General features: G+C 43.5%; 1 protein-coding gene across 3 annotated transcripts; it reads left to right on the forward strand.

The window, feature by feature from the left end:
- Positions 1-5,091: 5,091 nt before the first annotated feature.
- Positions 5,092-13,662, forward strand: CDK1 (cyclin dependent kinase 1). 3 transcript variants are annotated; one of them, XM_027896467.1, is made up of 8 exons: positions 5,092-5,160; positions 5,892-5,942; positions 7,372-7,528; positions 8,632-8,755; positions 9,139-9,309; positions 9,860-10,023; positions 10,150-10,291; positions 13,317-13,662. In XM_027896467.1, exons 2-8 carry the CDS (start codon positions 5,906-5,908, stop codon positions 13,428-13,430), a joined length of 909 nt encoding a protein of 302 aa, XP_027752268.1. In that variant the 5' UTR covers positions 5,092-5,160; positions 5,892-5,905; the 3' UTR covers positions 13,431-13,662. The 3 variants fall into 3 exon arrangements, with proteins under 3 accessions (XP_027752268.1, XP_027752270.1, XP_027752269.1); XM_027896468.1 differs by lacking the exon at positions 5,092-5,160 and adding an exon at positions 5,211-5,302 and having other exon boundaries at positions 13,317-13,430; XM_027896469.1 differs by lacking the exon at positions 9,139-9,309.
- Positions 13,663-15,065: the final 1,403 nt, after the last annotated feature.

Consider the following 15,065-nt stretch of genomic DNA (forward strand, 5'->3'; position numbering starts at 1 on the left):
ACTGTATCCATGTGAGGAAGGTTGCTGATGGAGTTCTATTGCCACACTGACCAGGCCTGACATTTGTACTCAGCCTCAGGGAATGGGGCTTGTGGTTTCCATGTTCCCTGGAGGGATGTGCTATCCAGCCCTCCACACCTACCTCAAAACCAGCCTCCTCCAGCCACCAGAGATTGCTCACCTGCATCTGGGCTGAGGGAGCTCTGAACAGAACCCTGAATGCACCTCTCCTGCCCTCATGCATCCAAACACCAGTTCAACAGCAGTTTATTGGGTTCTGCCATTTTATTTCTCGGACTGTAGGCCAAATGAAATGCGAAAACTAAAATCAGGAACCAGCCACCTTTTCCTACAGATAGTTTTGCAGGGGTCAGGAGTGAAAGCTTTGCCCAGCTGAAGTTAATGGGAGTTTTGCCAACAACTTTGGTGGAGCCTGGCTTTCTGCCCAGATGCTCTAGAGAAACAAAAGGCACTTTTTTTCCCCTTTTTACTTTCTGCCTGGTTTGATACATGTGCCCCGTTCACCTTGTTCGTTTAATCACTATTATTAAAATCAAATCCAGGTTGAGTGTTTGTAGGTATTTCTCCAGAAATTGTATGAAACCTGCTGTGTGTCCCACAGTGAAGGAAGATCTGCAGTGACAGCGAAGTGTTCCCTACTGTGGGACAGGAGTTTGGCAAAGTCAGAGCCGGGGGGAGGTTTCAGTCTTTACATCCAGCAGTCACACATGTTTCAGTCCCTGGAAGCCACCCCCAACTAGCTCAGCAGAGACTCTGTGCATCCCTCCACTCCCTCCCACAAGATCCCTGCCGCTCCACACTCTCCACTCACTCCACTTTGGGTGCTGCTGCAAAGTTCATGGTAAAACTTCCCCTGACTCCAAATCCAGTCGAGCCTTCCTCCAGGAAGATACAAATCCATTAATAATCACCACAGTGACAGCTCCTTCTATCTACAATCTCATTTCTTGAAATGAAGGGGTGGTTTATAATATTTTCATTATTGCAATCATATCAGTATTTGGGTTTTTTAGGTAAAGTGGTTTAGTGCATATTGGAAAAAAATACTTAAAGATAATTTGAACTTAAGTTCAATGTTTATATTTGTGCTTTCAGGAGACACTGACAATTTAATTATTTTTTCTTGGCAACTTCCATTCTTTTGCTGTATTTTCAAACAGTTTTCAGGAGCTTTTTGCCTTCTGGCATCTTGTCAAAATACTAATACAGAACAAGAGCAGCAGAGGAGTTCTCTGTGTTTCATGATGGTGGGAACTGTCCTGCATAACAAGAGAGATTTAGTGAGTTAAATGCGTCACCTGAGATATGCATTAAAGAATATTATCCCTCTAATATTATCTTGCATTCCTAAATGCTATTACATTTCTCCTACTGTACTTTTGCATTTGTCATACTAACAAAATAATCTTTGGTTTTAATAAATGTTAAAAGAAGACAATCAGTGTTTGTATTTATCTGCTTTTTGAACACAGTGAACACAACCTATTTTAGATACCCTCATTAGTATTCACCAACCAGTTGACCTTTTTTTAGTCGTGTCATTATGTAAAAGACAGAATACACTTTCTCTCTTCCTTACAGTGATGTTATTGCTGAGGAGAATATAATTAAAATACAAAAGACAAGACGATATTGACTCTTGCAGCTGCCCTCTGCTCAGCAGAGAAGGAGTTGTTCAGAGTATTACACTGGGTTCTTAGCCACGAATACAACTGTAATACTATAATCCCAGCTCAGCATTGTCGGTCTGATCCTGTGTGCCTTGCACAAGCAGCGCTGCAGTTCAAGCAAGGGGAAGTTCTGGATGCCAAAGAGGTTTCAAGATATGTACCCCTTGGTCATTTATATCAATAAAATTAACATTGTGTTGTCATGGTAGACCAGATTCCTTTGCTGTTCACCTTGTTCACCAGTTTTTCCCCGTTTTTGCCCTTGGATGGTCCATGTTTTGCTGTAAAGAGGACCAGCAGTCCTAGGGATTCCCACCTCCATCCACCTCCATCCATCTGTGTCAGCAGGCTCACTGCTACTGTTCCTTCAAGCAGAAGAGCAAATCCCTTCCAACACAAAAGTCACTACAAATGTAGTTGTATTGCTTGTCTCAAGCAGTATCATCAGCTCCTGCCATGTCCAAAGCAATGATCAACTGAGATAAGTGCTATCCAGTCGGAAAGGAGACGTGGTTTGTATCCTAAGGATACACAGACAGCAGTGAGAGGGAGGAAAACGCTGAGTAAGCAGAACTGTCAGACTGATATTTGACAAATTAATGCCATGACAGGTTTGTACTGACATGCACTCTGCCTCATAAGCAAGGTAGTGTGGAGTCTCCTCACGTGTGAAACAGAAGTGAGATTATTGGGCTCTTGCGTAAAAGCTGTTCTCCTTCAGCCAGCTTTCCTTCTGGTGCCCCCTGGTCTTCCCCACTCAGAGCTCATGAGACAATGGGATGCATGGAAAAAGGCACATTCTCAAAGAATTTGAAAATTCAGTGAGCGCTCTGAGAATGAACAGTTAGTGTCCAGCAGAAATGGTGGTCTGAGCACAACTAAGAAACATCTGTGTATATTTAAACTAAAGCTGATTAAAAATAGAAAAAAGATGTCACTTTCAAGGAAATTGAGATCAGTGTATTCAGTACTTTTCAGCACAGTATGTTTTACATATAAATAGAATCTGTATATATCTTAATATAACATATCAATTTATAGTACTGAATATTCATGATGCTACAACACCACCATGATCCTGCTAAAATAATTAAGATTACCATATGTCTGGGATTTCCCAGACATGTTTTCTTTTTCTCTGAAGGAAAAGGTGGACGATGGCCACCTTCCTAAGGTCCCTGGACAAGGACTAGTCCAGCAGCTCCAGTGGCTCCAGTCCTGTGCTGGCTATAGAAAGCAGTTCCCCCAGAGCTGCAGAGCACCCTGATGGCACTGCTGGTGCAGAGCCAAGCCCTAGGGACATGTCCTGTCCCACACTCTGCCTGAGCTGTGCAGCTGATTCACGTGCACTGCTGATCCCAGGCTGTCCTGGCTGCCTTGGACTTGTTACACACAGAAGGACAAGATTCTCTGTGACTCTATAGGGCAGAGCATGTCGGGCCCTTTCCCTACAAATTGCAAGATGTGAGGCCGTGTTTCCATATGGAATTTGTCAGAGATACAAAAGCCTGTTCTGGGCAGGTATAATCCCCAGCAAGTGGTGGGAATAGGCGATTCGAGGTAAACAGAAACACACAAGCATGGGCACCATATGCTGCAAAAATTCCCAGGAGGGAGGGGAAAGTGGGGGGGGTTTACCCTGAAACATGCTCAGGAGGAAGAGCTGGACAAGCTGCCTCTCGCCTTTGCCGTGGGGTAGGGGGGAGGTGTAGGAAGTGTACTATAAACAGAATATAAACTATATTCCTGCCTGCTGGAGTCACTCTCCCAAATGCTTTCAGGGAGAAGATGTACATTTTTTTTTGCAGCTGCAGCAGCAACCTGCCCTGACCACATTTAAGACAAGCAACAAAGCCATCTTTCAGGAAGGTTATAAGCCAGTACAATGAAGTAATTAAAAATATTGGAAGTGTGGAATGGTGCCTGTGCCTCACTCCTGCAGGGACTGCAGGTTTCCACAGGAGAGTGTTGGCCCAGGACTGTCAGTGCTGATGGGAAACGAGTGCCAGAGTGGGTCAGCAGCATCACAGAATCCACAGTGGAACTGTCCTGTAGGAAAAACCCCTATAGAACTAGAAGCACATTAACTTTGCTAATCTATTTTGCATTTAAGTTTCTCAGTAACACAATTTTTTAATGTTTGGAATAGTGTTTTCCCAGGCTTTCCTTTAATACATATACAGTGCAGTACTATTTCCCTGGGTACCAATGGAGGGAGGTCACAGCTGGCAGAGCACTCCCTGAGCAGAACCTCCAGGTGCCTCTCCAGTTATGTCCCCAACCCTTCTTTCAGAAGCTGTGACAGCACAGGGACCAATTGTCCTTAATCGGGGAGCAGGGATACAGAACTTTAATTTCCCTACAGACATATGTCCTGGCTTTTGGGGAATTAAGTTATCCAGTGACCTTTTATTAATGTCTATGCTTTAAAAGCAGCTTCAAAGGCCACAGCAGCACTTCACAGATCAGCACCCGTGCAGCCAGAAATAATGAATTTATACTCTGGCTGGCCGTGGCATCCAAATCTAACAGACTTGATTAAAAGGAGCAGCTGCAGCTGAAGCTTAGCCTGGTCAAAACACGATTATGCTCCCCAGACCATGCCAACATGTTATTCCAGCAGCAATCAGGGTCCAGCAGGGAGCTACAAAGTTGATCAAGGGACTGGAGAATCTCTCCTGAGAAAAAAGGTTGAAGGAGCTGGGCCTGTTCAGCCTCAAGAATAGATAAGTGAGAGGGGACCTCATCAATTTTATCAGTGTATGAAGATGGGCTGCTTGGAGGATGGAGCCAGGAGGATGGAGCTGGGAGGATGGACCAGACTCTGCTGGATGGTGCCCAGCAGTAGAACACGAGGCAAGGGGCAAAAACTGATGCTCCACCCGAACAAGAGGAAGAACTTCCTTACTGTGCAGTGACCGAGCACTGGAGAAGATTGCCCAGAGAGACTGTGGAGTCTCCATCCCTGGAGATACTCCAGAATTGGCTGGAAACAATCCTGTGCCATGTGCTCTGGGATGACCCTGCCGGAGTAGAGAGGTGGGACCAGATGACCCACCGCGGTCCCTCCCAGCCTGTCCCATACTTGTGATTGTGTGACTGTGACCAGTCCGACCCTTCGCGCCGTGCCAGCCCCCCGTGTCCTCCCCCGCGGGGCAGACGGGCTACACCGAACCGCCCGCGCCGCCAGTCATGAGTCGCGAACCAAGAGGACACCCGACGCATCCTCAGTTTGCTGCTCCCGGCCGCGCCCTATTTTTTGCCTTCCCCCCCCCGGCAGCGGCCGAAAGCCGCCCTTGCGGCCTCGCTTTGGCGCGGGGCGCGCCGATTGGCCGGTTCGAACGGCGGTGTCGCGGCGCCATTGGCCGAGCGCGCCGGGCGGACGGTTCGAACGCGGCGCGGCCCCGCCCCCCGCCCGCTCGCGCCCGGCCCTGAGCGGCGGCTCGTGCAGCGCGCGGCGGCTCCGCAGGTGAGGGGAGAGGAGGGACGGGACGGGACCGGCCGGGGGTAACCCCGGGCTCAACCCCGGGCTCCCACCGCCGACACCCCTCCTTCCCGGCCCGGGGCAGCAGGGCGGGCAGCGGCGGAGCGCCCCGGAGCCGACGGGCCCGGTGAGAGCGGGACGGGCGTTGGGCCGGGCCGGAGCGCGGCGAGCGGGCGCTGCCCGGCCCATCCGGAGCTCGGCGGCCTCCCGCAGCCGTGGGTAACTCGGCCGGTACCTCGCAACCCCCCCCACCCCGACCCCGGTGCCGAACCCGGCGGAGCGGGGGGTGCGAAGGGCCGGCCCCGGCTGCGCTCTGCAGTTACCAAAGGACACCCGGGGCCGCTGTTCCCTGGCGTGGCTGACACAGAACCCCGCGGTTTGTGCATAGTGGGGTTCCTGCGAGTGAGTAACCACGAGAAACTGGTGGGCAGGGTGTGTTTTTTTTCAGTTCCGTGTGGGAGCTTTCTTCTTCACACACAGACGCAAAAATATTCTTCACCTTTGAGTCGGTGTCCGCTCGCACTTCAGGATGTAGGTTTTCTAGTTTGAACTTAAAACCCTGTGGGTTTGTTGAAGAGAGCAGTGTTTCCCAATGCACCTTAATTAGTAAGAACTAACGAGCTTCTAAAGGCCTGGCGCAGTTCCAGCGACTTGGCTGTGGTCGGGACAGCAACTGTTCACCCTCACTTGCTGTTTCCTTTTCCTGTCAATTTCAGGGATAACCACAGCAATGGATGATTACACAAAAATAGAGAAGATTGGGGAAGGTAAGTACGGGGAAGAGTGAAACTTGTAATGCTTCACAATTTGAGCTATGGGTTGTCACAGAAGCTCTGTGCGCTCTGACTATTAACCGCTGAGATTCAGCTATGGGGCTAAATAAGGCTGTGGCTTTCTATGGTAACTATTTCTATATGTCAAAGCTTTCAGCCAGCCCTTCTTTTGAAAATGACACGGTCTCCAGAAACACCTGACCTGTGCTGGAACGTGTCTGCCTTCACGCTGATGGTGTAATTCTTCTGGGCGGGAGGAAATATGTTCTGAGTCCTGAAACCAGCTTTGCAATTCAGGAAGCTCCCCTATTCCTGCATGTATGAACTTACCAGTTGCTCCTGAAGTTGTGCTACATGGCATGCTTTTGCTTGGAGCTGCTGGTAGGGAGTAGGTGTTTGTGGGTTATCCTGCTTTGATTATATCCAGGCACTGTGGTTGTCAAGGGAAAGCACAGACTGTAAACCTTCTGTGGAGAAGCGAATTTTAATAGTTAATTTACTGTGAGGCACTAAGAAAATGGTTTTAATGTGGATGTTACAGCCCCCTTTTACTGGAAATCCAGCCTATGTTAACTGTAGAAGTCAGTGTGTCTTATAATGCTTTAATCTTATGTAGACTTGAGAATTCAAAGTATATTGCTCTCAGAATGTGTTCTGAGGCAATAGCAAAATGTGTTTGGATCTTACAACAAAGCTTTGTAACTGAAGCCTTGTGCATGAATCTTTGAAAGAAACTAGTCTAAGCTTCATGTAAGGGATTAATGCTTCAAGAAGGGTTAAAAGAAAAGGTTTACACTGTCTTGGTTTGAGGGTTCTACTTCTGTGAACACTGGTGATTAAAATGGATTGATTTGAGATTTAATACTTGTTCCAGTTTTAGCTTCTGCTGAGACCCACAGCACTACACTGTCCCCTACACGGAGGATTGAGCCAGAGGTATTTCTGTAGATCAGACCCACAGGTGGTTTGATCTCAGATTGCAGAAAGAGCACCTTTATTTGCAGCTAAACCTTCAATGTTTTAGCATGATTTATCACTGGGAAAATCATAACCCCTTGGGGATGAGGCAGTATTGTGATCTTGCCTGGAAGTTAATCAATACAAAACTCAAATAGTATTTGATTTTGCAACTACATCTTCCAAATATTCACCTTTCACACTTAGGCTACCAAGTACCCTGACAGTTTATGGGTGGCAGTCTTTAAACAAGGAGAACTATTGCTTGGTAAACTGACAGAGTTAAATAGTAGGTCATAATCAAATCAGGGCTAAGAGTTGGACTTGATCCTTGTGGGTCCCTTCCAACTCGGTATATTCCGTGATTTGCAAGGACTTTGCCTATGTTAGCAGTTTATATTTGCAATGACTTATCTGTACCTGAAGCTGGTACTTTCTATATGTGTTTCACTGTCTTTTTGTTCAGGTACCTATGGTGTTGTGTATAAAGGTCGTCACAAAACCACAGGCCAGGTGGTTGCAATGAAGAAAATACGTCTAGAAAGTGAGGAGGAAGGTGTTCCAAGTACTGCTATCCGAGAAATTTCTTTATTAAAAGAGCTGAATCATCCCAATATAGTCTGGTATGCATATACTGGTATTTAGCTAAACTTTGAAGGGCACTAGGTCCCTTCAGATAATAAATTTTTTTCCCACTGTTCTAGTGAGGTGAGAACCACTTTGCTTAATATGGTGTCTGTTTTTCAGCAAATAGTTAAATACCCAAATTCTATTATTACACCAGTTTTCTAATTAAGCCTTGCTTGTGCTGCCTCTCACCGTTCAAGAAATCTAACAAATTTTTGCTGATTTAGAAATTCATGTAAATTATCTTCAGAGAAATTATTGTGAGAATGGAGGCAGCATCCTTCATGAAAGCTGGCTGAAGCTGTTACTTTAGGCAGTCTCAAAATTTGATTTGCTACCTTGGAATAGAGTATTTGACTTGAGAGTTCTTAAGTGAGCCCCTGTCATCAATCACCTCCCTGCTGTTCTGGAACAGGAATTTGTGTTGTGTGTGGTGCTGTCATAGCTGGCACATCTGAGCTACAAGTGAAACTTCCATCAGTGACTACTTGACATGTGGAAATTGATTGCAGCTATTGTCTTCCACACAAAATATTTGCTTGCTCTTTGATGGAGCAAAATACTTGATCTTTAACGTGCATTAAAACTGGGCAAGTTCCAGCCGGGTGGTGTCTCAATGTGTGTATGCTTGGGTTTAGGAAACCTTAAACTCTAAGGATGAAGGAGATACTTCAAAATGTGTGCAAAATCCTGCTGTGTCTGCTGGGTTCCTACTGTAATGTTCCCTTTAACCCTCCTAGTAATCAGGCTCTGCTGTAATAAGCCAACTTCAAAGAGAAGTCAGGCACCAACACCCACTGATGTTTGTTTGTTTGTTTGTTTGTAAAGGCAACAGTATTTTTTCCTCAGGCTTCCTGTGTCTGATATGAGGGAACATAAGTTTAAGAGGAAGCATATAGGTTTTTATCTCAGTGACACTCTTTCAGATACACTTGATTTTCCAGATGACAGTATAACTCACTGTTGTAAGTCTGTTTGAAGACTTTTAAGACTTCCATAAAAAGAACCTGGAAATGTCTGTTTGTATCCCTTTTGAGAGGGGAAATGTAACTGAGTCCATGCATTTTGCAGTGGAGTTAATTGTATACTCAATTTTTAGTCTTCAGGATGTTCTTATGCAGGATTCAAGACTGTACCTTGTCTTTGAATTCCTTTCCATGGATCTGAAGAAGTATTTGGATAGTATTCCATCTGGCCAATATTTGGAGCGTTCACGTGTTAAGGTAATGAGGACAATTTCTTAATATAGGAGGGAAATTAATCTAAGGATGACCTAGTAAGCTATAAGCAGCTCTTATTTTCAGTAAAATTAACTCCTTGAGGAGAAATGAAAGGTTAAATAAGCAGATGTGGATAATAAGATGAAATGTGAGTTTTGCTCTCAAATGCTACTTCAAATTCTTTTAATTACTGAAATTAAACTGCCTTAAACTAATCTTAAAAATTAGATTGTGTGGCCTTGATATTAACTCTATCTGCAATGCTTTGGATCTCCATTTCCTAATACTGTGGGGTGAGCTAATGTGCGGGAACACCTTTGTTGCAGACACTGATGTGTGCTGAAGGGGACTCCTTTGTTTTTTTTCTCCCACTTCATCCTTTCTAGAGTTACCTGTACCAAATCTTGCAAGGTATTGTCTTTTGCCACTCAAGGAGAGTTCTGCACAGAGACTTGAAACCTCAGAATCTCTTAATAGATGACAAAGGAGTGATTAAACTGGCAGACTTTGGATTGGCTCGAGCCTTTGGAATTCCAGTGCGGGTCTACACTCATGAAGTGAGTTGGAACATCCTTTTGGTAGTGTGCACAATGCTTACTAGATTCCTCCTAAAAAAAAATAAAAAAGACAGGTTTTGAAGTTGTAAATTATCAAAGCAATCAAAAAGTTATATTTTGGTTTTCCAAAACAGTTTTCCACCTCTTTAACTGTGGTTTTGCTCTGAAGTTCCAAAGCATCTTATGAATCCCACTGTTACCTTGACAGTGAATCAAATGGGCTGGAACTTGTTGCTCACTGTCTCATAAGGGCATTTTTGCTTCACAAAGCACTCGAGTTTGAGGGTTTTACTTTATGGGTGCTAAAGGCTTCCTGCCCTTTGGGAAGGAGTGTAGGCAACTGCTCGGATTGCAGCAGAAACTACTGCAGTGGAACTTGTTTGTCTACAAATTCAGTTGTAAACTAGTATTTTCACTAAAACTTCTAGCACCAGCTATTATTTTAACTGAAGAAGCTGAGAATGCTGCTTAATAACAGATGAATTGTTGTGTTTGCTGTCAGTTAGAGGACCTGATTTTACAAACTTGAACAACTTTCCTTGTTCAACAGGTAGTGACGCTGTGGTACCGGTCTCCAGAGGTGTTGCTGGGGTCTGCTCGTTACTCTACTCCCGTAGATATATGGAGCATAGGTACCATATTTGCTGAGCTGGCAACTAAAAAGCCACTTTTCCATGGGGATTCAGAGATTGACCAGATCTTCAGAATCTTCAGGTATGTTGGGCTGAACCTTCCCTGCTACCTGTGTGGCACCACACAACAGTTGTGGGCTCGATACAAGCGTAGTCGTGCTACGGATTTCAGACTAAACTGCTTAATGGTCTGCTTATGCCTGCACAGAGCTTTAGGGACCCCCAACAATGAGGTATGGCCTGATGTGGAATCCCTGCAGGACTATAAGAACACATTCCCAAAATGGAAACCTGTCAGTCTTGAAACACATGTCAAAAACTTGGATAAAGATGGACTTGATCTGCTGGCTGTAAGTATTCTTTCTTAAACTGCTGAACCAAAAGGGCTGTTTCACGTACTCCAGAATAGACAAAGCTACGCTAATTAGCTGTGGCCAGAAGGGAGGTATGGACATCTTCAAACTATCAGCAGTGCGGTGAGCCTTCATTCTCGTAGAACTGACACCCCTTGTCACATTCACTTATGTCATAAATAATACCAGACTACTTTTCACATTAACCAAGGTATGCCTCAGCTTTTTTATACTAATAGGCCAAGTACAACTCGAAAGTGAGGATGAGCTTTTATAACCAGGTCTAGGTGAAGGCTCCTGCCCCTAAGCTGTCATCTTGCTGCTGCCAGCACTAACTGTGATTGGCTGTATGTCTGCTGAGACAGCTGGAAATGTTTATTTTATGGTAACATGTAGATTAATCTTGGTGGGCTCATCTTGGTTAAACTTTCGTGATGGTCTTAAGTGAATAAACAATGATGGAAACAGCTGAATGTATTGATTAGCTGTGAGACCAGAGACAGAGTTTGCCTGTCTGTAGTGTCTGTCTCAATTGCCTTTAAATTTTGAGTTAAAGATTTTTGGCTGTGGTGTATTAACTTTTAACTGATAAATTTTGTATCAAGTGTGGGTTTCCTTTAGTTTTGTGGCCATGCAGTTAAGCTACCACACCAGGGTTTTAATTAATCAGCTCTCCATCAGGCTTTTCCATGTAGTGCTCTCCCAGCCCACCTGCTGCCACTGTGGACTAATTTAGGTCACAACTTAGGTGTGCTCTTGGAGGTACTGAAGTGTAATAATGTATCCTGGTTGTCCTTTGGCTGTTCTAAAGCTGCATTTATATGGTGCAGACTTACCCGTGGGGTTGTGGGATGGTCGCTCTGTGTGTGGGATAAGCTGACACTTCAGAACCACCTCGGTACAAGGGCAGCCTTGAACAGCCATTGCCTGTGTATGTGGCTCATGGTTTTAAGCAGTCACAAATTAGTTTTTAACCATATTGCTATGGCTGTGGCAAAATACTCTGAGTGAAGCATTATTACCCAAGAAGCTCGAATGACCCCAAATTTGTTGTTTGGGTTTTTTTTATTTGGTTTTTTTTGGGGGGTAGGGTGTGAACAGAGCCACAATTTACACTGATAACATGAACATTTGTTAAAGATGTAGCTGTCTTGGGTAGCTCTGAATGTTGCAGCAGAATTGTGTTGCACAGATAAGTGACTTTTAGGCTGACATGTTTCCCCTGTGACCACTGACAGCATCATTATTAAATCAATTTGAACTAAAATTGTTACTGATTGGATTTACAAACTAAAATCAGTTGTTTGATTGGCAAGAGAATCTTGTTGATACACTTAAACTGACCTGCTAAGCACTCATCTGAGCTTAGGTGTGGCTTCACTATGTAAAACCAGTGTTTTGGGCTGCTGTGAGTAAGGGCAAAAACCCCTCGATGCCAGTCTCAAAGCACATAAAATTCTCTAACATCTTGTACAGTTTTGCCTTAATTTGATAAACGTTGATATTTTTGTTTGCTAATAATGACAGTGGTATTCCTAATGGGAATCCCTTTGTTTCCTATGGCACTTTTAAGCCTGAAGCAGTAACAGAACATATGTAAATAATTAGTATGGGAACTAGCTGTCTTTGAAAGTGTCTTAACACAAAAATGTGTAATTCAAGTTGCTCGAGTGAGGTTCTAAATTTATGACCTTCATAAGCTAAATGATTTCTGTGGCCAGCATTTGAAAGCACTTAATGGCTGTCATCAAAAGCTTTGAACAGACAATAGATTCTAGGAAAAACTATGTCCCAGACTGCTTAGGGAAGAAATGGTCATTTAATCCAGCAGCTGAAGTGCTGCAGTATCAGTGTCACACCATCCCTTTTAGAAAGAAATTTGCCTTTTGAGTCAATTTTAAGGGAACCTTTGATACCAGTATTTACTGTAGGACACTGCTCTGGGGTACAGCTAATGGGAACCTGTCACAAGGTAAAACTGGACCTGCAAGGTTAAATCTAGAGGCAGTGTAGTATTTGGCAGAGGTTCAGAGAATATAAATGCAAATTCAGAGGCTTAAATCAACTCTGAAGGCTCCCTGTAGGATGAAGTGTAAAGGTAGTTGGATGTCAAGACTGAATACTGGGCAGAGTAATACTGGTCGAGTTTTGTTCTGGAAGACAGATTTGTTGTGGGGGTGAGGGAGAGGCAGCTGGTAGAATCCTGATTACTTGAATTTTGAAATGGCTGTTCCTTAGTAAGGAGACAAACACTTTGCAGAGACTTTGCTAGTTTTGGGTCTAGTAGAAAAGTGCTGGATGCTTCATTCCTTTTTTGATCCCTTGAATGATAGAAACTGTAGATTTTTTTTTTTTTTAACTGCTAGCAAAACAAACTTTTGTCTGTCCTAGAAAGTTAGAAAGTTCTGGGGCTATGAAACCCCTTCTTTCTGCTCTCATCCCCTTTACTGAGGTATTCAGTTAAAGTAACTTATTGCAAAGAAATTCAAGTTTTAACTCTTCTTTTCCGTTCTACCTGTTTGTAATCTACTTTCCTGTTCAGATTTTGAAACTGAGTGATCACTCTCTTATATTTTAACTGTCAAGTTCTCCACCAAGCTGAGTAAAAGCAATTTGACATCACTTTTTCAATGTCAGTAATAAAACAAATGTAAGATGTTTGGGGCTTTAGCAGCCTAAAGCTTATTAACTTCCCTTAGTAAGAAGCTGAGACAAATAATTATTGCCACTTGATGCTGGTTCTGGATTTAGTTCGGTGCATGTGGAGCCCAGATCCAGGCAAGGGCTCGGTCACTGAACAGGAGGGTTTGTGTGATCCTTCACTTGGAGATGTTATGCAGTGCCACTGCCCCACCGCTGACTTGTAGGTGCAAATAACCTCTCCAACTGTGAGAAATCATGGAACAAAGAGGGAAAATGTCTTTATGGTTACTTGATGATTATTATCATGATTAAATATCTACCTGTTAGACATAATTTTAGTTCACATTTCGTGAAGGAGTGTTTCTCTTTTTTCTTCCAGAAAATGTTAATTTATGATCCTGCAAAAAGAATTTCTGGCAAAATGGCCTTGAACCATCCATATTTTGATGACTTGGACAAATCCACTCTTCCTGCTAGTCTGATTAAGAAATAACAGGCCTTTGGACTAAATCATCCACAATGGAATAATTGTGATTACTTTCACTCCTAAGTCTGTAATCTTTATGTCTGTCTTTCTGCTCTGAAACTGTGGCTGTATTCAGTTTGTTTTGTTATAAGTGTTATCTAAATGTAAATATTAACCTTTTAGTGCTGAGTTCAAATACAATGAAAATATTGCTGCAATTAATGCAGTCATCTTTCTATAAATAAAGCTTTAAACCCAGAGAAGGACTGAACTTATTTCCAGACTATGGTTGCTCTGCAAGGACTCCTGTTTTCTTTGGAATGTGGTCTTTATGTTCCACTTGGCTAAGAAAAGCTGCTAAGGCTACACTGTTGTTCTTGATAGGATAGGAAATTCTTGTCAAGTTTGAGTTGTTTCTGTGTGATGTCAGTTCCAGTTTGACCCGAGTATGGCAACTGATGTGCCAAGGGATGTGTTGAAAAATTGCAGCTTACTGAAGTCAAGTAAATGGCCAAACTAATTCTAGGGTTTGAGTTTCTGGAGGCAGCTGCAAGTCTGTATTTGAGAAAAATTCCTTGCTTTTTTTGGAAGGCCCAAGAATGTACCAAGATGTTGGCAACTCCTGGACAAGTTAAGGTATGTTATCTTCAATTTTACATGGACTATCTCTATACAAATGTGTAACTGCCCAGCAGGGCCCCTTCCACCTGCTGCTAGTAATGCAGTTCTACTTTATTGAGAATCAGAGAATCCCCTGGATTATGCTTGAATTTGGAAACCAGTCTGTCTTCATAGAGGAATAGTCAAGTAAATGTTGACTTAACGTGACTGCAAGGAATTGTAATCAAAGACTCAGATACTACATGGCTATAGACTTTGCCATAATTACAGCAGGAGCTTTTTAAAGCTCCCCAGCATTTAACTGAACAGGTGAGAGTATTGTAAAAAGTTCAGATATGTATGTACTAATAGTTGATTGTATGTTACTCAAAGTTACTTAATTGAAGGCAAGGGGGAAGAAGATTGTGATGGCTGGCTTTTTTTTTTTTTTTTTCTGTTAACACCAGGGAGAGGATGCAGTTTTAAGATCAAGTAGTAGGGACCTAATTGGTCTGCTTTTGAATTCAGTAACTTGATATGGGCTTTACAGGCCAAGGGATTGTATTACTGGTGCTAATTGGTTACCTTGGTGTGTGGAAAAGAGGGGAACCTGCCAGTAACTGCTCTAAAAATCTGAAGCTAACGGACAGACAAACTAAATTTTTTGTTGCTTGCAGTACTTCTTTTATTCTGTAAGTAGCTGGTGTCTGTCTCAATTTCATGTCATATGGTGACCACTTTAGCCTAACTAACAAACCAAAGTACTAAAGTTTTTAAAGAAAGCTGCTTTTCAAACAATAATGTGAAGAGTCTGCAATCCTTGCCTACCCAGGCGCTGTTACAGCCGGTGGTGTTACATCCTTGTAGCTCTGAATGAACTATTATTGTACTCCAAGCACATAGGAGGGGGAAAGGAACATAAGTGTCCCTCTGTGCCTGAGGTCAGAGCAGGTGGCAAATCCCATACACGGAGACATGAGCCACTGTAACAGCTCCACTCTAAAACATTATCAAAGTTGTCAATGAGGCAAATCATTCCCTTTAGGGAAAAATACATCACTG

Source organism: Empidonax traillii, unplaced genomic scaffold (genome assembly GCF_003031625.1).
Source record: "Empidonax traillii isolate 1590-97213 ecotype Southwest subspecies unplaced genomic scaffold, ASM303162v1 scaffold498:size1131258, whole genome shotgun sequence".
Taxonomy (NCBI): Eukaryota; Metazoa; Chordata; class Aves; order Passeriformes; family Tyrannidae; genus Empidonax; species Empidonax traillii.